Genomic DNA, 22630 nt, shown 5'->3' on the forward strand with positions numbered 1-22630 from the left:
TTTTCCTGTCCACATAAAGGCATTTTATTGAGGTATAAACTTTGCAGAAGATGAGGTAACAATTTGCATAGGACTTACGCAAAACTTCACAATTGAAATTTACTTGGCATTAAGTACTGTATGTGGAGGGCTGATAATTCCTGCTTGTTAGTTCTTATCAGTGCACAGTTCTGTTAATGCTAGTGGTAGGACCATGGAGAAGGTACAGCAGTTTCAGGTAATGGAAACAGTCAGATTGAAAATACTTTCAGAGAAATGTTACAGCTTCTTTTGGTCTGAATTAGAGATTACCGAGACCAACAATGCTTGCTACAGTTTAAATTGAGCTTGCCCAATGCAAGAAAGAGGGGTGCTAATAGCAATGACAGTGAGGTGGGTGAATGTGGTTTTGTGTTTTTGGTGGTGTTTTGTGTTTTTGTTTTTTTAAGAAAGCTTTCTGTGTTAGTGGAATAAAAAGGCCCTGGTTGTCAAGTTAGTACTTTGACTATGGCACTTGAGTTTTAAGTTCCCAGACTTTTTAAGGCTTAAAACATGGAAAGTCTTGGTAAAGATACATTCTTGCATTATTAGATGCTCCTCTTACATAAAAATAAGTTCACGCTCTATTTCCTTGATTTCAGACTTTAAGAAATTCTATCAATGTATCTTTAGTGTAGCTCCCTTGAAACTTGCAAGATAATTTCACTTTAGTCACAAAGAATATACAGAGTGTTACCTATGGAAAAGTTCAGTTACTATTTGACATATAAAACATTCCTTGCTTGTGAATGTTAATATTCTAAAACTTAGTAGCAATTCCTGCAGACAGTAAAAATCACGGTATCATTAGAACTATACTATAAAATGTACACAAGCATATATAAAAAATTAATCAGAGAAACATCAGTTGCCCATTGAAAGTCATTTTTCTAAACCATTTCAAAACTTTTATCAAAATACAAAACCAGCTTAAAAACAAACAAACAAACAGCCTGAGGTAAGAGTTAAATGCAAATAGCAATCCTTTTTCTTAAAAAAAATAGCTATATTGAAATTCTAGGTACTTTAAAAGTTACTTACTGTCAATAAAAACTTTTACTAACAATTGTAAAGAGCACTTTAACTCATACAAAAGTACATAAACATTGTACACAGATTCAAATTTAAAAAGTACAATACTGTACTTCTGTTTCATTTAAAAATATATAGTTATGACAATTCAAACTTTTACCATACAGTTGACTGGCTTTGGATTAGCTGCTACTACTGTTGGCCATGGAAGAGCCAGCTAATTCTGTGTGCTGCTGACTTTCAGCTGTGCTAGGACATAGTGTTTTACCATGTCCGTTTGCCTGAGTAAGTCGTTGGCTGTAAAACAAAATGTAGGCTTGAGCCTTGCGTACTTCTTCCATAGTGCACATGTTGAGTTTCGAATCATTGCAGTGTACCCAAAATCCTGCAGTGAAGAAATACACCAAAAAAAGTCATCAGGACACTGATTTGAAGTAACTGTGTTACACTTAATAACCAATCAGTGTTCAGTCCCATTCAAGGAGTTGTATGTGAACCCTATCTATGCTGTTTCAGGCCCAGATTAGCTTCCTCACATTTACAAGAGTTTATAGCCAGAACACATTTAACAAGCCAATACAAAAATTGAACTGTTTTGCTCTACAGAACTGCAATTCTCATTCCAGGCAGTTCAGCTACAAGTGACTCCCCTTCTGCTTTTGAGAGAAGACAGTAAGCCTATCAGTTCAGAATTACAAATACCCCTCTCTCCCACACTCCTTATTTCACAGCTGATTCCTACCTCCTTCTGAATTGTAGCAGTAGGCAGTGTAGTGCCCTGAGCCAAATCCTTTCCCGTGATGCATTACCACAGCGGACAAGTCGTAGATAAAGCAGTCAGGTAGGAGGGACTTGAGGGATTCTCTGCAGCAGTAAGGCTCCATGTTCAGCATCTGATCAAAATTAACGTGTATGCCGATCTTCTCACGATGATTGCGTCCTGACCACCTGGAAGGTTGTCAAATGAAAACTTATTTTTCTTTTTTTTTTTTTTCCAAAGAAAGAAAGTGTTCTGAAATATGTTTTAACATAACAAATTTTATCATCACTGTTGTCTTTGTGCACAAGATCAATGCTAATTTGCATACTTCTTTTCTAGGCTTCCTCTTTCACTTCTGTATTTCAAGGCCTTTCAAAATTTGTCTACGGTAGCTACTATTCAGCCATAAAAGGTAACAAAAAATGTATTTAGAAATATATTAGCAACAAAAGGAGGTCCAAGGATAATCTCCATTCTTTATTGGAAGAGGGGGCTGGGGCGGGGACATGGGACATTGCCACAAAGGATATGGATAAGGCTGAGGTACTTAATGACTTTTTTGCCTTGTCTTTAATAGCAAGGCCAGTTACCCTCAGGGTACTCAGCCCCCTGAGCTAGAAGACAGGGACAAGGAGCAGAATGAAGTCCCCACAGTCCAGGAGGAAACAGTAACCTTCTGCTCCACTTAGACACACACACCTCTATAGGGTCAGATGGGATCCACCTGAAGGTCTTTTCCAACCTAAATGATTTTATGATTCTCATCTTCTGAAACATCCATCTTAAGATCTGTGTTACAGTGACTGGCAAGTACTTTCCACATATTATTTGATCTCAAATGTATTTTCCAACCTAAATGATTGTAGGATATCCATCAGTATTTCTCATTTATTCTATCTCATTTTCAGTTTCCTTCGTATTGGGCACAGGCTAATGCGTGGACTAAGAGTTCACACAGATGAAGTCTCCACTTCCTAGCTCTCAAGCTAATGCATTAATATTAATGTATTTGGTTATATGAGAAAGTTCTGTCTGGCTATGTGAGACTTCCACTGAATACAATCTTGGTTTATACGTTAGTGACTATGAGCATTTACTCTATCTGAAGATAACACAAGATTAATTTTTACCAGCGGAGTTCACAGCAAGGTTAGTAGGTTTTGACTGAAAAGAAGGATGAAATAATTTTGCTATTAAAGTAGCAAGTGTATCCAAAAAGTTAGTTCTCTACTTACAGTGTATCTTATTGACATTTAAATTAAAGAAGAAAAAGAAGTTTCGAATAACTATTTCCATCATACCAGTAAAAAGAAATTAAACTGATGCTGAAAAACACTGATCCCAAACAACAGAAGAGCAGAACTGAATGGGCAGTTTGCAGTACTGTTTGCTGTGGTACTACTTACCTAAACCGTTTAAGGTGTAATCTGAGAACCTGAGGTAGTCGACACACCATAAGCTGCTTCTGAGCTTCTGTGAGTATAACTGGTTTAGAAGAAAACTTCCTTCGTTTTGCTGAGGCCAAACACACAGTTACACAACACAAATCTTGATAACAGCCTAACAGTATTTCAGTCTAAGATTTATGCACCAAATTTGTGCGGACCTGAATAGCTCTGGTTATGTGCCTCCTTAAAAAGGATATACTGAGAGCCATTTTGCAAGGATTATTTTATGATGTAAGTATGAAATACTTGTGGTCACTTAGGTTAGTCACCTTAATATAAAAAGCTGACGGGTTCTTCAGCTGGGAGTATCAGAATTGCTATTAGTGTGTGATCAGACTTTATCTAAGAGAAGCATCACACTTCAACACATCCTTTGAACAATTTAATCTTCTAGGTGGCAAGTAACAGCTGTCAAATGACCACATCAGGACACAAGAAGGACGACTTTGTTTGCAACATACTTCTAAGACTTTTAGTATTTTCTTCTGTACTTTCACTGTCAGCTTACTTTACATTTTACACAGAGAATGTATGCATGAGTACATACTGTCTTTACTCACTGTTGCACCGATCGCATGCATATATCTTTCCTTCCAAAGCTTCGGTTTCTGTAAACTTGGCCAGCATTTCTGTCAGCAGACATGGATACTGAGATGACATCTCCTTGCCGTTGCAGTGATACCTCTCAGGAAACTCCAGGGATAAGTCCCAAAAAGGTTCTATGGTATTTGATTTATTGTCACAGGCAAGACATGTAACCTGTAAAATGATATTTCATCAGTTGCTTACACTCAAAAACTTACTTTGCTAAAAGTACCGTAATAATAGCTTTTTTTAAAAAAAAAAAAAATCCCCCTAGAGATAACTGATGCAACCAAAGACAAGACATAGTCATTTAACAGAAGAAATGGTACACATAATTTCTTTTCTCTGAAGTAGCATGTCCAATACTGTTATCACATACAGGTATATTCTTAGAGAAACAAAAGCAGTGTCAGAATTGTCTGTCTGGGACTGTCCAAGAGAAAGCAGCTGGTGGAGTCTCAGGAGTCTTTTCTCCAAAAAGAAACACTCCAAAAATAAAATTCACATTAGAGAGAAACTAAAGTTTAGAAACAACAACAACAAAAAAACACCAAACAAAAAAAACAGCTGGGGGTTTTAAAGTCATATCCTTCTTACTTTGTAAGTCTTCCAGGGAAGCCTGGATTAGGAAGCATACTTCTTCAAAGAAAAATTAACAGGTAAAAATAATTTATTTCTTCTTTCAGTAAGTGGATCCATCGTCACACTAGGGAAAGGACAAGCAGTAAGACAACATAAATAAAATGTCAAGAAGTGAAGTGAGTCAACCTGGAAAATGCAGATAATACATCAGGGGACAATTATGATAACATCCAATATCTATGGAAATAAGTTAAAACCAGTAGCTCTCTAAGTTGGAATGACAACACACTAGGTGCTGATTCACAATGCAGTCTTCTAAAAGCCAGCTCAAGCTGCTTACAGAAGAGTGCCACATCATTTGAGTCTTCTTCCAAAGGACCTCCACCCTTCCATGATCCATGTGGATTAATAACTTCTATTAGCAGCTGAACTTACGCAGTAGTGAAACTCCATTTAGACTGCAACAAGCATAGTTCATAAAGGCTATACAGAAATACCAGTAGATATCAAGTCTGTGTTTGAGACTAAAGATACACTCACCTTGGTATGTTCAATACAACAAAGTACAGTACAATCCTGAAGATTAATTACCCATGTTTTCTACTGTTAATGTATTTATTGGCTTATAAGTTGCAGTTGACCACTAACTCAAGCAGCTCTAGCCTCACTGCTCTAGAAAAGACACATTCTGAAAATACATTGAATTTTAATTGGGCTTAAATAAGATGGCTTTGACAGAACTTCCATAAGCATCTAACATGTTCCCACCCCCTTCCCCAACAATTAAACTTCCCCACCAATAAGATTAAAGGAACTCAGAATTTTCATATAGAACCTACTATCAAGATACTGCTATTTATCAGCTCAGAAAAACAGCCAGGTGTGATGAGACACCACCATTCATGTTTTTTAAAGTAAATGGAATATCAAGTATTTCCTTAAGTTTGCACCACAAGGGTAAGTAATTCTAAACTAAATCTCTATAAACATGCTTCCTATTTAGGAAAATACCACAAGTTGTTTGGAACAACTAATACAAAGACGTAGTAATAAAGGAATGAAAAAATCCACATGGAATCCAAATGTTATTTCACAGGCACGCCTTTGCGTTGCTGCCTTACATAAATTTGGTGTAGTTCTCTTCAGTTAGGTTAGTAAGCCCACACAAGTGTGACACTTGGTTTTGTTCGAGAGTTCCTTTATATTCCTCTAAAAGGTTGCTGTTACACAGTTATTCACCCTGCTTTGACTGTTATTTCATGATCATTTATATAATGACAGACCTGTCACCTTATGGAATCTTCCTTCTAGGTGTTCTTGCGAGTAACTAGTATTTAATACATTCATTAGCTACAACAGCTTGTACACGATCTATGCATTAGCATATATGTATTTGTGCACCTGTACATGTTTAGCAGTGGAGTTAGGAAAGCTGGTAGCTGCTTTAAGTTCTAAGAAGAAAATGCCACTGCCTTGTTCTTAGAAAACAAAACTTTGAACTTACATGGCAGAAAAGATAATCTTCTCCTTTAATTTACACTGACAGGAGCTTCTTTTGTAAGCGCTAACATCTGGCAGCATTTCAAAGCCACAAACTATTAGTAATTCAGAGCCAGAATCTAGACTTGGAGACAAAATAATATGTTTGGCCACAGTTCAAGCTAACTCCAGCATAAAAACAATATGACTAATAGATTTCTACTGTATAAATGGGTGATTTTGTTGGGCCAAAAGTTGATTTAATTGACAACTTAAGAATTTGTTGCACACGAACACACACTGAAGATTAAAGAGGTCAGGATGAAGTGCATACATGAACTCAGTATGTACTTCAAATAATTTCTAACAAGTCTGAGGTTTAAAATTTAACATGTAATGTTAATAGACTAGGTTATTTTCAGATCCTCTTTCCCAACTAGCTAATAAGTACTACCTCAAAGAAAAAGAAACAAATAATTGATCTAGCTTCTGATTTTGGCCTCTCAAAAAACTAAAAAACCAATACTCTAATGCAATAGTGCTGCTTCTCATCGCCATGCAACTGCAAGCAAAGCTGACCTGTGTTGACAAAATCCTGTACTGATATAGAGCTGCACTTATTTTCTCCAACTCAAGACAGTCCTCCTCACCCTGAGTCTGCAGCAGAGTTAAACTCTTTATTAAAGAGTTCAACTGGGATCTGCGTAATAGCCAAGTAACCTGCAGTATTCGGATACGCATACACCCAACTGTATCAGCCACTGTGTATAACTGCTCCTGTATGCTCACTCGGTGGTAAAAGAGAGGCAAATCAGGGCTGGAACAAAGGTTGGAAGTATTTTTCTTAGCCAGGCCCGAGCTCATAAATTGGGTTACTTAACAAGTAGGAGGATCCCTACCCTTCGGTGGAATCCATCTGCACTGGCCTGTGCAGCACAGGCTTTACAACACTCCCATCACTCCTCTTTCAGTCCGAAATGGCACTCCTTTATCTCACACTCCACTTCCATTCACAAAGTGCAACCCAGATTTTCTTCTTCATGAAGAGCACTGAAACTGTATGAACTGCTCAAAAGTTGAACAAGACATGAGGTTTTTATAAAACCAAAAACACACAAACTCACAGGGCTGGCAAAAACTTTTATACATCTGTCCAGTGTAGCTCTCTATGGTATGAGTATGAATAACAGTAATAGAAAACCAAGTCTGCTCTAGCAATCTGGTTAATGACATGTATCTTTTTATGACTACATTTTACAAATTCAGAGTTTGACTTCACCTTCCCCATTATATTCCATAATTTCTATTTCAGGAAGCCTTAATGCTGTCCTTTGTAACAAAGCTACATGAGAAGTTTACATTAGAGCAAAGAAAGTAAATTCCTGGTTTTAGCTAGTCTGAAATCTCAACCTTATGTTCTTCCCTGACCACCCTCTCATGCCTTGAAACATGGGTACTTATATACAATTGTTTGGTTAAAGCTCAGTATTCAATCATGGGCCAAAGGCCGGACTGAAAAGAGATGGATCAAATTGCTTGATTGAAGCTAAGCATGGAGACCACTTGCACAAGGATCATTGTGCCCACAATAATTTGATGGACAGCCACTGCCCTGGATGGCATTCAACCTAAATGCAGCCGAAGAAAATAGTTAACATTTTGCTACAGAAGAAGCCAATTCCATCATCAGCTGTTTTGCCTATTTTGCCTGCACTTGCATGGAAGAAAAACAACTGTTACTATCTCTGCTCTTAATTCTTTTTTGTTTGGTTTTTTTAAGAACAGCAAGATGGCCAGCCCCATTTTTGTGCTTTCACTACTACTTAAGTTTTCACCATGTGAAACATATATAGAAAGAGCAGTAATTGCATTTTTCCACAAAGTAATCCAAGTAGAAGGGGATTTCTAGGATACTGCTGTAATACAAAATTCTACATGACAGTCCATACTATATTTCTGCAGTTATAAAAAAGCCCTAAACTTTGTAGTGATGAGTATACAGCATCATCACAGTTATCTGTATCTATTTAACAGAATAACATAAGCATAACCACAGCAAACCATGGTCTATGATTCAATGGCCTCTTGTAGATTTAACTTAAAATGTCACCTTCATCTGGTTAGAAAGCAACTCGACAACCATTTTGTGGTTCATGCTACACGTAAAAACAGCGACTAATACCAGAATACAGAAAACAGTACGCAGGTCACGGATTGGTTTAAGTGCACATTCTCCTATGACCTGCCTGAAGTTCTCATAGTTTTTAATAGTGTATTCAGTGGGACACTTAACAACCAGCTCTGCACAAGTCAGCTTCAGCATTCTCCCCCAAACCTTAACTCACAGCATACTACCCAAAACCAAAGGGTGTCACACACTTCCCTTTCTCTCAGTCAATCTGTCCTGAAGTAGCGGTTAAGAAAGTAAACAGAGCAAGACTTGCAAGGGAAGGCAGCGCCTTTTAAAATTTTAAACATAGTTTACATCCTACAATGGTTAGAACCTACTTCACTCTCTGGGTCTTGACATACTCATTTCTCTGAGCGCTGCACACTTACTCTCCCAGGGTCCAGGGGGAGGCATTCTGCTCAGACTCCATCTTAAAAATGATCAGGAAGTAATAAACCATTTGGGATTTTTTTAAGTATGCCTAGAGATACCAAAATTAGTTCTTACTAGGCATTTCTATAATAAATGGTGAATTATTGGGAAAAAGTCTCACAGCCCACAACAGGCTTGTCCTAAGAAGAAATGGTAACTAGCCACAATTTATCTGTAAAGGAAACTTGTTACTAAATCAACATTGCCACTACTATGGCATAAGATTTTGCCAGCGTTAAGTATCTGCAATAGACCTGCTATGTCTAGATCAGCTTCCACAAATACTTCATACTAGTTTCCCTGTCTCCCCCCTGCCCGGTATAAATCATCCTGACAAAAATTTTAACACTGGTACAACTACACACATCAGAGTTACTGCTTATAAGATCTCTGCAGATATGCAGGACAATTCTCCGAAAGCAGTGCTGAAAACACACATTTACCCTGGAAGCTAAAATCTGTTATTTCAGTCTCTGGATTTTTACATATATACCTGCCCACTTCCTTGCTTAATATGGACAGTTTGAAATAAAGATACTTTAAAGATACTGTGCTATTTAGCTGGGACCAATTGAAAAAACACACGCCAAAAACCTCTTGACAGAGAGAGCAGCTAACCTACTTGAGCCCTTGAAGTGTACTTTGAAGATCTGTGGATCAGTGTAGATCAGTGTACCACATAACTTCATAGTGCAGTATCTTCTCCTTTCCCACTGAAGGACTGAGGACAGAAGATAGCAGGTACCTTCTACGAGTACAAACACTTGAGGGATTGAAAACAACTGGGACTTCAATAGATATATTGGCACCTGCTTACATTCCCAATGGGGTTGAGAGGGACAAGCCACTGCTCCAGATCTGTCTCCAAAAGCCCATGTTTACAAGATACTCCTTTGTCCAGTAAGTGCTACAGCACAACTTTCTCCAGGCAATCACTGGAGGAAGACTAGCATGTGAGACAGGAAAAAGAGGGGAAGGGTTTTGTAGCTAGTTATGCTGTCTTTACTCCCCTTAGATGTACTGGGTATTGAAGTTTCAGTCTGTGTTGCAAAGCAAAAAGCTCTGATCCTAAAAAGGATATTGGAATAAAATAAAAAAAAAATTTAAGGAAGTCAAGAAGCAATCCACTTGTGCTATTCCTGAAGTTACTTGTTACCTAGTCTAGTATCCATAAAGTAATAAAAGATTTCAAGTAGTAGGTGACAAATACTCACTTTAAATCAGCCAAGAACATAACAAAACAACTCATATAAAATGTGGAATTGTTTTGACATCGCCTTAAGCTTTTCCTAATTATCAAAAAATAATCTGCGTAAGATTCTCACACACCCGATTTTCTCCTTTCTTAATCTTATATCCTAAATTAGTGCTGAGCCAGGCAGCCACTGCAATAGCAAGAGACTGAAGGCAAACTCAGGATTATGACTTCAAGTTAAAATAGAAGAGCTAGAAGAATAGGGACAATGTTTTATTGCGCATGAAAGTAATGTGAAACCTAAGTAAACATACAGCTTATCTGCATTGTAAGTGATCCCCTGTGTACTGTATCAAGAGTAGTTCATAGTATTGCTGAGGTTTGAAGGTCAAGAAGACTGACTTCACTATGCTTAAGTACCTCACAGAATCAAGTACGTTCAACTGGCATCTTCAGTACAAAGGGACAGTAAGGATAATAATTTTTTTAGTGATCCTTAAGTGGAAGGCAACTGTGCACAGAAAGTAACTTCTCAATTCCCCTTATTCACTGAATTAAGATGTAGCTTATTAAATACTGTAGACTAAAATCCCATCCTGTTTTTAATGCAACAGGCTACAGCTCCAACAATCTTCTAGAGAGAAACTGTAATGCCGTTACAGCTTGTAGGTAGATAAAATTAAACCTACAGGGACAAAGCATACACTCCTTGCTTTTAATAAGTAACGTCAACGATGTGATGACACAGCAAGAAGTATGTCACATTTTAATTCAGCCCTGCATGGATGTTTTCTTGCCTTTTTTGTTAACTGCACTATAGAACTTTGTGCCGGTTCTGACAAATGCCTAGTGAAATCATGATGCAGGCAGCTTATTGAGGAGAGAAAAGTAATAGCCTAATGAGAGTCTTTAAAACTTACCCTTCTATGTCCAAACACCAGGGACTGAATCATAAGATGACCTGAATACATTTTATCAAGGAAGAAATGTAAATCTTCAGGAGTTACCTTTTGCTTTTAATACTTACAATGTTCAAAAGTGCTAGTGAAGACTTAAACTGAAACAAAAGAGTGGAAGACAAAGGGAACGTTAAGAGATGAAGTGTTGGACATTGTCTGTGGAACTGCCCAATGAGCTAGGGAGGAATTACTACAGATAACAGCCTCAATGCTCTTTTCCTTGTTCCCCTCACTTGGGGCATTCATGTTCATCAAGGCTGTATTTTGCACACAGACATTAACCAGCTGCAGTAAAAGAAATATGTGTTGTAGTCACAGAAATCACAGAATAGCTCAAAACTGTTTAATTCCCTTTCAGTCTTACTTGATGACACTTGAGTGAATTATCACTATTCCCCTCCCTGATTTCAGGAGGGTGGGAGGGTTTCTAGTCACAAGCCTCTTCACATAACAAACCTAAAAGCATGTAAAAGTGGTACTACTGAAATAATGTGTGTGCCTTCAAAACCTTGAAAATACTTCCAAAAAATTAGATCTCGTAAGAAGGCTTGGAATGCATGGAATGCAACAAAACCTTGTCAGTATACTTAAGAATTACTTTGTTTTACTAACAAAGTTACTATTTTGGACAGGAACGTGATTTTCAAATAGAAAGCTTTAATGACATAATATACTAGACACTTTAGCACAACCCTGACACAAGATATATAAACTACCTTAAGGAAAGGAGGTATGCCAGCAGAAATGCTCTTACACTGGGCCAAATGGAAGGTAGAGGATTATCCGGTTTTTTTAGTTGATAAAACAGTTTCTTGTAGTTACACAAACCCTAAAATAACCTAAAAGCCAGCATATGCTGCAAACAACCCTGTTATCTCATGATAAAGTTTACAGTATCATAGCAGTAAACAATCCTACCTTTGTCAAAAACAACTTGGATTTCTAACTCCACATACTAAAACATTAAACTACAAATCAAAATAGAACAACAGCAACATCCACATTTTTGTTAATCTGTGTTAGAACTATGTCCTTTACCTGACATATCCATAAAATGCTTCTGTACTCCTTCATTAACGGGTGCATGCATACTAAAGATCAGTTCCTGGGGACCAAGACTTCCCCAACCTCTGTTCCTGCTGCAGTCTGGTCAGTTTTTAGATTAATTCAACAGAAACCAGCATTTGTTTGTTCAGTCAGTTCTCAGGCGTTTGTACATACACACGGTTGGGATATGCATAATAGTAAGTGGACAGACTGAAGTACTTAACAGGAAGCCGAAAAGAAGAAAAAAGGAGAGCAGTCAGACAGAAAAAATAAAAACAACAGTTGCCTTCATCCCACAAATTTAGTTCCTGTGCTGACAGAACCTTCTGTACCTTTATGTTGCAACAGAAAAGAAGTATTAGTATTCCTGTACACAGCATCATTACACGCAATTACTCCGTAGTAATGAATCTCAAATTCAAGTTATTTACTGAAATAATACCCTGCTTGGCAGCCATTACCTCATCAGTTTCCACTTAGACAAGATTTAACACCTTCCTTAACACTTTTTATCTAGTATCACTATAGCGATAAGCTATATACTTAAGACTGTAAATTCTTTATTCCTACAAATTAGTTGGTGCTTAATAGCAAAGACAGATATTTCTCAGTGCTTTAGAATACCAAATTTAAACTTTCATTTTTATCCAGTGACTCTTCTATTGAAAGTTTTATGAGTACCCAAATGACCTTTCTTCTGAAACCGTGTGTATTTAATCCTCCCCATGCCTCCTCAGTAGTTACAACTGTATTGACCTTCAGTATTATATTAAGGTATGCTAATTATATTAAGTATGCCTACCACTGGCCAGTATAAATCCATAACTACAAATCATTACATTAAAAAAATACTCATAAAACATACCTGACTTAATAGCTGTCCATGAAAGATGCTGTTAACCACGTTCAAAACATGTTTTATAAGTTTTCTTTGAGAAGCAGGGATGACAGCTGTGTATCTGGTTCCCGTAGCCTCCAGTTCCTGCTGCACTTTATCCAAAAGTTCACAGAGAAATTCCTGAGCATCTTGTTGGGCATATCCTCTGAAGGCTGGAATTAGTCTCCACACAGAATGAAGCATGGCAAAAGGAGACACCAGTGCCCATTTGCCAGACCACATAACTTGGAACAGAGTATGCAGCTCATGACAGAGAGAAATATGCTTTGAACTGGGCTCCCTGGGCTGAATAAGTTCCATACTTCTACTTTTTGATGCTCCTCCACTTAATCCAGAGGATAAACCAGGCCGCCTCACAGAAGATGATCCCTTTGCTTTCTCTTGGCTCTCATTCACATGTAATGTTGAGGCAGCTATTGACAGGTGTTTCGATGAAGATCTGGTTTTATCATTGGTTGCTGTTGCCAGCAGTTCCTGAGTTTGGTTGAGGTCAAGCTTTAAAAAGCATTCTCGAAAAATAAGTAAGTGACTTAATACCTGCAGGACAGAATTCATATAGCATGTATTTCCCAGGTTTCTCAGTCCTGTTACCCCAGGAGTCACTGTGGGCCTTCGTTTAATTGGAGAGTCACTTATTTTTTTCAATCTTACTTCATCTGAGGTATATGTTTCTTTCAACTCTGCCACAGATTCCATGTTCTGAGATGGTTTTTGCAGGCAGGGTGCTGTTTGGGAGGACATTCTAATCTGATTTTGCAGACGACTGCTCTTTCTTGGAGGCATCTTTTCCATCTCTGCTTTCAACTCACGCTTTCGTTCCTGTCTTCTCTTCCTAGCTTTGTCCCTTCTTTCTTCTGCTTCTTCCCTACGTCCTTCTTCCAAAATCTTTTTTCCAGTAGGTGTCAACTCAAACCATGATCTGAATATTCTTCCCAGGGATGCACGCCGTCGGTGCCAGAGAGCTGTGAACATACGATCTTCATTCCGAAGCAAGGCTTGGGCACCACCATGTGAAAGGTAAGAATCATCACTTGTGCCCATAGAACGCAAAGTCCTCCCACTTCGAGTAGTGCACTCATAGTTTTGACTTTTGATTGCACTTAACGTACTTCGCAACAGTTTTAGATCACCAGTTGCATTATCATTAAGAACATAATCATCACAGAGATAACAGAAAACATACAGCTCGTTTACTTCCAATGCCACTGGATGACTGCTCTCCTGAAAGTGCTTTAGTGCATGTTCTTCAATGTATCTTCCACACGCCACATACGAGCAGCTGAGGCATGCCCACACAGATTCGGTAGTATTGCAGTCCATGCAATGCCATTTCTGAGGATTGAGAATGGAGTGATCTTGGGCCAGACGCAGACGTCCTATGTGCTTACATTTATCCATTGTTAGAACTGAACTTGCAGAGATACACTGGCAAAACACATCATCCAAACTATTCGCTGTCCGTATTTCAATCTGCAACTAAAAAAAAGAAGTCATAAATTACAGTGCATAAATACCCAAGTGCATCACTTTTACAGGTATCAAGAGTATACCAAACTCATACTTGAGGCCAAGATCATGATTGCCATCCAATTAAGTGTCACCAAACACATAAAGGCAGTCAGTTACGTGGGGGCACAATCAACATCATCAACTGCAGTTCGACCTTCAGACTAAATGGTCTCGATCTCACTGTGATCCCAGTACCTTCGGACTCAGGACTGAAACATACTAGCCACTTCAGATGAGGCCTGTTCTTTTCAGGGCACCCATTAAATTACAAGACACTGTTAAAGAGTTTGGATACAAACACAACTTAAAATGGGACAAGTTGCCAGTGAAGCTGCAGGTGTCCCATCCCAGGAAGCACTCAAGGTCAGGTTGGATAAGCTTTGAGCAACCTGATCTAGTGCAAGGAGGGCTGCCCATGGCAGGGGGCTTGGACTCGAGGATCTTTGAAGGCCCCTTCCAACTCAAACCGTTCTGTGAGACTATGGCTATAAACTGCTCCTATTAATTCTTTTCCTAAGCATAAGTGCAATAAAGTGCAGAAGTACAAAGTTCGCTTAAATTTATTATGTTTACACAGTGCCAACAGTTCAGACAAATGAGGCTTTATACAATTCAAACCCTTAATTAAACCACACCTTTAATTAAATCACTGCACCTTTGTGCTCAGGCAAGCCCATAATACCAATGCTCTCTACAATAATGTATCTTCAATAAGGACATTTTAACATGTCATCCTAACACCTCTGAAAGCAAAAGTGTGACCTAAAAAGCAAAACTTGCTTTCTTCATAAGACAGAAATACCATTAGGTATCTACCTCAGTTGCTGTAAACTTTATAAAATCCTGCATTTTGAACGATCTTTCTAATCCATGTCTTCAAAAAATTATTTAAAAATTTGGCCAACACTGGCTTACATCTTTTAATAAGTTTATGTGGTAGCATTTACTTGCTCAAAGCTGCTGTATTTGCTTTGTCCTATAAGGTGCGTTTACCTAAAACAAACAGGCAGGCTCTGCCTAACAAGAATTAAAGAGACAGTGATTCATTCTTTGTTTTTGCCATCTTTCGACTATCTCTAGAGAGAAACCATATATCAGGAAGTTATTGTATTTGATCTGGGATGTTCGTACCACGATGTCACTAGCTAAAGAGCTAAACAGCACATGGCACCAGTATCATTATGCACAGCATTTGCCAGATGAAACGATTAATTCATCTGAGGGGTACCAAGGGTTTGTAAAATATCCAGGCTATGCCAATTAATACAAGTTGCACCGTTAAAAATGCATGCAGATTGTAGACCTGACCTAGGCTCTAAATTATCAAGGTCCAGGATTCTGTTTTACAGATAAGTAAACCACATCACAAAAATACTGAGTGATTCAGACAACTCTGGATAGAACCCAAAAAATTATAGTCCCGCTATTATCCTTAAATATACTAATATTTCTCCATTTTTACAATTCAGAAATACACAATAATAATAGGTTACTCAACTTAGAACAGATGTCTAGGTCAGAATAAGCATTAGACTGAGGGAATCCTAACGTACAATGCCATGACACTGCTAAGGGAGGGAAACAGGTAAAAAGTTGCAGCTAGACAGGAAAAGAACCTTTAATTTTCATTTGGTACTTAGATAAAAACTGTAGTTAAAAGATTTAACAAAAAATTGCTTTGTTTGCTTAATTGGCCCACAGCTACTGCCTTTTAAAATGTTACAATATAGACACCAGCATAAGAGCCATAATAACTCTAAAGCACATAATCAGCACCACGCACTGCAACACAGTTAGGTGTTACTCTGCAATACAGAAAAGGTTGAGCCAGCTGTAGTGAAACTAATACATTATACAGTTTTACATACCTATATAAATCGTTCTCATTCAGATTTATCTAAGACTTGTCTCTAGTCCGTACTCGCTGACTACACTGAAGAATTTCAGGAACCATGACATCTAGGTACACATTCAGTTTCCCAGGTTAAGTACCATTCACAAGTGTATTACAGGAGATCGAGATCCCTTGTGTGCTAGGGTCAACAGATCACACAAATAACAGCTTGATGAGCTTGCTGTCATCCACAAAATTCTTTCAGTCTAAAAGGTAGTCTATCGTTAGGCTGCTAATGAGATCCTTTTACAAATAGCTTTGCTTACCAAGTTTGGTTTTTAGTCTCTACAATTACTGCTAGAGCTATCCCATGTCCTCTTCTAGTCTGACAACCTGTTTTCCCCAAGAAAACTGAGCTTTTCTAGCACTTGATAAAATTCACATAAATTTCAGAGTTGAACTATGTATGTTAATCCTTCCTGGACTATTAAAGTAATATCTAAAGTGTGCTGCAAGAATTAAATATAGTAGAGAGGATTTTAAGAGACAAGACTCATCTTTGTGTTTTTGGGCTAACAGAAATAGATTCTCCTGCGTAACGTATTAGTAACGGTCCTTTCCAGCAGGCCAGAAAAGAAAACTAAACCCTGCCTTCCCACAGGGCTGTCACACACAGCAATGCTGTCAGTCAGAGGAGTCTGACAGGTCAACCCTTTCTGGTTTTGTTAAAGTCACTGTGTAAACACTGTGCCCTATTTAACCCTTATTTTTAATAATATATGGTCAGAAAATGTGGGTTTCTCTATTTTAAAAATATTATCAAAAGTGAAACTACTTACATGCCTCAATGTAAGCAGATACTGGACTGAGGACAAAACAGCCTGCTGATTTGAGGACGACCACTGTGTAAACCAGGGTTGCACAATCAAGCTCTTCATGCAAAAGCAACACGATTCTACGAAAGCACAAGATCAGCAGCTTGAAGAAAAAACCCTAAAACCCCAGCTCCCCCACCAACAACCAAGCCAGCATGACATTTTCCCACCTACGTCGTGTGGAGAAAAGGAGATGAAGTGGAAGGGGGGAGGGGGAGGCAAATCATTGACATGGGAGAAGTCTTTCTTTGAAGAAATCAAAACGCAGAGTTTGGTCAAAAAGACAGAAATATCTGAAAAGTCTTTGAAAAAGCTAGAATTACAAAACTGAGACCAAGAAAGTTTCAGCTGAACGTCAAGCAGCATGATGACAGTTCAAATGTTTTAAGATGTGGAGTACTGAAGGACTGAGACTGACTACATCGAGTCACAAAATCTAAAAACTTTACCTTAGAACCAAGACTTGTTAACTAGAATAGCTCAGGGAAAAAACAGGGGTGAGGTGACAGATAATGGTGGAAGAAACCTAAAAAATACTGCACAGTCATTCCCACACCTAGAAGAAAGCTGCAGCCAGAATAAAATAGTACAAGCAAATACTCTAATGTTAAATTTCCCTGAAGAAAGTTATTCAGCGCTAGTTTATGCATTCTTCTCTCCCGAGATTCAGTTCTGTGCACACACACAAAGAAACTGTGAATTAGTTGACCAGCACTTCAGAGATCAAGCCCCCCTGTGTTCTTAGCACAGACCTGAGCAGAAGTGGTAAGCAAAATAACGAGTACCAACACACAGAATAGCACCACTGGAAGCATTAAGTTGTCTGGTAAAAAGAAACACAAAAGTATATTTTGCTGCACCAAAGTTTCACAAGTTAGAAATAGAGGTATATGGAATAGCTCTGCTTTTTTTTTTTTTTTTTTTTTTCATTGAAACACATTTCAACTTTATTGGCATACTCATTTCTTCAGTCTCACTAAAGAATGGCTGGTAAAATGTACATTCTGGGGTTACACATGAGCTGAAAAAGTACTTGATGTCAAAAAACCCCATCCAACTTAGTCAGGAAAATGGCTGGGTTTCTTCCATTTGTGTTCCATGTAAACAAGAAATTAAGATTCATCTTCACAGCTAGTACATTTTAAAATTGTAACTCTAAACATAAACGAAAGGAAACTTTTTCCATTAGTGACGACTTTGTCCCTTAGTCACGACTTTTGTAATTAATTGTTTGGCAAGTAAATGAAAAATCAGTTTATCTCAAGCGTTGAACTAGAAATGCAATACAGTTTTACTAATATATAAATATGTGTGTGTCCGTGTGCCTGTGTTTACACCCCCATGTGCCCTATTAATATGCTGGCTTTTACATCAGATGACATTTTACCAATTTATTTTCGTCAGGTTCAGAGTACTTGAAAAACCAGCAATCACGGGTACTTGAACAACTGAAAGTTCTAGATAACAAGTCTGCTAAATACCAGGCATATGTACTGCTTTCTTACACAGTTCCTTTTTTAAAGGCAGCATCCCAACAAAACACTGATGTGCACAGCTTCAAGCTGCGGTACAGTCCTGCGGGCATAGCAGTTAAGACTTAAAAATCAAGCAGCACTTCAAAAGGAAGTTTTGTAAATTATTTCCAATGTTTAACAGTACAGCCTTTCACAAGAAAGGCCTCAGCCTCCTTTCTTTGGAGCCATACAGATCGTCACCTAACTTTTTTCTCCTTTTTTTCCCGCCAGCTAAGGAATGTATATACACTATGCTGCCTAGAAGTAGTCATTTACACCAGGACACCGGCACAGCATTACACTCTATGTCTCTTGCTGCAAATAACCGGTCGTTCCCAGCAGCTGAGAACTCAAGGTAAACAAATAGTTCAGATCGAAGCACTTTCACAGAAGCATGAAAACCACCGCATTTCTAATTAGTCTGGATTTACACTTGACGGTTCTATCCATTTAGAAAAATAAGCACCCCCGACCGCTCTGACAGCCGCTCGGACGCCGCCCGGCCCCTGTTCTGACAGCCCGCGCACGCACAGCCGCTCCAGCCGAGCTGACCCGGCGCTCGACGCCGCAGCCCGAGCCTGCCCGCGGCCGCTTCGGCAGGACGGTCCGGCGCTCCCCAGCGCCCCGCGACATGGCGCGACTCCGCGCCTCTCGCCGACGAGCGGCACGGGCCGCAGGAGCCCCGCGGGACCGGCCCGGCGGCGCGGCTCACCGCCGCCCCCTCCTCCTCCTCCCCCCGGTCTCCCTTACCTCGACGCCCTCCCGACCCCGCCGGGACGGGTGAGAGGCCCGGGCCCCACGCAGGAGCGCGGCGGGGAGGCGGCAGGACCTCTCCTGCCGGCAGGGGAGGACGGTCCCGGGCGCGCCGCTCCCCCGCCGCAGCCCCCTCGCTCCCGCCCCGGCGGCTCTCCTGGCCCCACGCCGTGCCCGGTTCGCCCCCGCGGCGGCGGGCGCCCCCTCCTCAGGTATCCCAGCGCGGGCATCGCGCCGCCGCGACCGCCCCTCCCCGGGGGAAAGAGTGCCGCCACCACCCCCCGCCCTGCCCCGGCCACCTGCCCCGCCGGGCGGCGGGGTCGCGGAGCCGCCATCCCGCTCCCGCCGGCCGCCCCCGCACGCACCCGTCACCCGCCGCTGCCGCCATCTTGGGCGCCCCGAGCCACAGCCTCCTCGGAGCGGCCCCTCGGCGACGTCAGCGCCGCGCGGCGGCCGCCCCCCCACCCCACACCCCCCCCGGCCCGCCGCGGGATCCCCGCGCCCGTCGCCCCTCAGCCGCTGCCGCTCGCCCACGGGTGGGCAGCGGGCGTCAGGGGAGGGCCCGCGGGCAAACAAGCGGCGTCGAGCTTGCGGGGCAGCGGCCGCCAGGCACCCCCCGCGGCCGCCCCGCCCCGCGCCGCCGCCCCGCACCCACCTGCCGAGCGCGGGGCGGGAAGGGCCGATCGCCATGTGCCGGCGGCGGGTCTGTCACCAGATTTGTAGTGGCAACACAAGTCCTTCCCACGTCTCCTCCCACCTCCCCCGGCCGCCCCCGCCCGCCGCCGGGCCAAGCGGGCCGGTCCCGCGGGGCCGGGCGCAGGAAGGCGGGCGGGGAGTGGAGGGGCTGCCGCCCCGGGGTCGGGGCTGAGGCGGGCGGGCGTCGGAGCCGGGTCCCGAGGCACCGAGGGCTGCTCCTGCCACGGCCTGTCCCCGCAGGGCACCTTGTTTTCCGTCAGGCGGGTCTGCACCCAACCGGGAGACGCGGCGTCCCGGGCTTCCCCGGCGGGTTTCCTTATTTTCCTTCCTACGTTTCACTCTTGTTTTATCCTCGGCGGCGTCGCCCTTGTTCGGCCGGAGCGGGCCCTCCGCTCGCATTTCCCCAAGCGGGCGGCGGCCAGCGCTGCGCCCCGGGCAGGGCCGGGCTCGCAGGTGCTTCCCGGAGCCGTGCCTGGCCTGGGCGCTGCCTGCCCGGACGCGAGGGGCGTCCAAAACACCGTGCAGGGAACGGAGAGACTCCTTCACATCTCTCTGTGCCTATTGCTTGTGGAAACTCCTGCCAGGCAGCTCACACACACACACAAAAAGCTCTTACCAGCCCCCCTGTTCCCTACCCATCGGGTACTTTTCCAGCTTCAGGTTTCATTACAGAAAGTTAAATAGGCAAAAACAGTTTCTGAAAAGCAGCCAGCTCTTTTTAGCTGCTTTCCAGTTCTGCTTGTCCTGAATTGAGCTAACTCAGAGTCACGCATGCCTCCTGCTCTGCCCCGGGACGTGCTGGGCAGCCGTGCACAGTCTGCACGTTGTCCAGAGAAAACTTCCTCCTGATGGGGCCGAGATCACTTTTTGCACCCAAGCTGAATCGGGTTGGGTTTTATTTTAGGTGAACCTGCCCAGAAAGTTGGTGCCTGGTGCTGCTAGCAGTTGCAGAACGTGGTTGTGGTGTGTGTGCGTGTGCGTGCTGCAGCTTAGCCACGATAAACAAGCAGTGGTTTGATGCAGAATGTGAGCGCTACAGATCACACCACTCATTTTCGATCCATCATGCATCAGGCTGTTTTCATGACGGCATCAAAACCTCGCACATCTGTTTCTGCGTTTCTAATTGTGTCATCACAGCAAATGTGTTTCAGTTTAAAACCTGAAATCTAGAGGCCCCAGTTGTCTCTCTTCTCCTCCAGTGGCGTTTTCCAGTTCTTGCTGTTTCTAATGAGGCTGCTGAGACGGCGTTAGCAGGATGTGGCCAAGAGAGGCAATTCAGCTTTTCTTCAGGTTCACTTTATCACGGTGCTTTCAGAAGCTCATAAAAAGAGTGTATAGATAAAGTAAATTTTCTAAGCTTCTCTCCTGATTCCAGTGTGTTTCTAACTTGTAACTTTAAAGTGAGGAATACTGTTGCCTAATCAAAATATTTATGAAAGCTGTTCGTACACAGTGATTCCATGTGTTTGCACATCCCTCTTAGGTGTTTTTAAGACAACCTTAACAATTTCCAAATAGCTGTATTTATTTTTGCCAAGTTACTAACTCCATCTTTAACAGCAGCAGTATTTTCTTCAGTCATAGTTGGCAAACTGACCCTCCCGTAGTGCTATGTCTCTGGAATCCTCTTACAATATTCTCACGCTCAATATCTAAATCCAGTTCTGTGTGCATGTCTGTCTGTTGGTTAAAAGCGGCTGTTGGATCTGCTTTTGAGACCGATCTGACTCCCATCCCTACTGTAACCTCGTCAGCTGCATTTGCAGACTGCTTTCACCTGAGTTCCTCAGCCGCTCTAAGCCTCTACAGGGGGAGAGCCCAAGCTCCTGGTGCCTCTGCACGCGCTGGAGGGAGGTCCGTGTGGATGAAGTCTAGGTGAGGCTCAGGGAACTACCATTCAGGGCACCGAGAAATAGTTAATCCCAAATGCTGGTTTTCCTAAGCATCCAGGACAGACTTTGATCCTGGGCAGCTGGCAGGAGGGCTAGGGCCTGCAATGTAAATGGGAAATGGTGGCTCTCAGCCATGCATAAGCTTCACTCCAGAGCTGATTATTCACTCAGATACAGCCTGAGGCCTTGTCACCAATCCCCTTTATGCCCTAAATGGCCACTTTTAGCAGCCATTCCCAAAGTGATTACCATCCTGAGAAATTCGTGCTTGGTTGCTATTTTTGATTTTGCTAGCCTATAATTTCTGTAATGCACAGTGCTACCCCTTTCTCTTTCACCAAATAGTCCCTATCTTTCAAAACTCTGTTCTAGTGATAACAGAGATTTGCTGTGTCTCTGCTATCTCTGCAATATCTGATTTAACACAGAATAGATAAAGGTCCTTTTTTTTGTGGGGGGGCGGGTGGGGAATGGGGGATTGTTCTCTGTGTTAATGAACAACGTTTCATCTGACTTTCACTAAGCACACTTCATACTCTTATTGGGTTAGGGCAGCCTTCAATCTCTGTTCCTGCCACATTGGCTAATACATTGCAAAGTATTGATTTGGAATTGGGATTTGGCTCCAGCATAACACGTAAACCACTGAATTGGTATGTGCTGTTCTTACCATATCTATCCTGCTCCATATATGCCTTCAGTGACAACCTGCTTACAATTTTTCACTTTCCTTTAACCTTTCTCACAGTCATATATTTATTCTTCTAAATAATGGCCACATTAAAAACATTCACGGCTGGTAAGAGAATTCTTGAGCCTTAGGGACACATATAAGACCCAGCTCCTTCCCACCATCCAGACATCACAGCTATAATGTTTGTGATTTATTGAGACAGCCAGAAATTGATTTCCCAAATGTGATTTAATTTTAAATTCATTGAGCATTTAT

At 41.5% G+C, this 22630-nt stretch overlaps 1 protein-coding gene across 5 annotated transcripts; it reads right to left on the bottom strand.

Moving 5' to 3' along the window:
* Positions 1-19837, bottom strand: USP44 (ubiquitin specific peptidase 44). Of its 5 annotated transcripts, XM_040595449.1 has the most exons (7): positions 19746-19835; positions 16788-16903; positions 12573-14081; positions 3819-4017; positions 3217-3325; positions 1793-1998; positions 1-1435 (listed from the first exon to the last, which is right to left on the bottom strand). In XM_040595449.1, the coding sequence occupies exons 2-7, from the start codon at positions 16884-16886 to the stop codon at positions 1233-1235; spliced, it is 2325 nt and encodes a 774-aa protein (XP_040451383.1). In that variant the 5' UTR covers positions 16887-16903; positions 19746-19835; the 3' UTR covers positions 1-1232. The 5 variants fall into 5 exon arrangements, with proteins under 5 accessions (XP_040451383.1, XP_040451387.1, XP_040451386.1 ...); XM_040595453.1 differs by lacking the exon at positions 16788-16903 and having other exon boundaries at positions 19746-19837; XM_040595452.1 differs by lacking the exon at positions 16788-16903 and having other exon boundaries at positions 12573-14075; positions 19746-19787.
* Between the last annotated feature and the right edge of the window lie 2793 nt (positions 19838-22630).

This window comes from Falco naumanni, chromosome 5, assembly GCF_017639655.2.
Source record: "Falco naumanni isolate bFalNau1 chromosome 5, bFalNau1.pat, whole genome shotgun sequence".
Lineage (NCBI taxonomy): Eukaryota > Metazoa > Chordata > Aves > Falconiformes > Falconidae > Falco > Falco naumanni.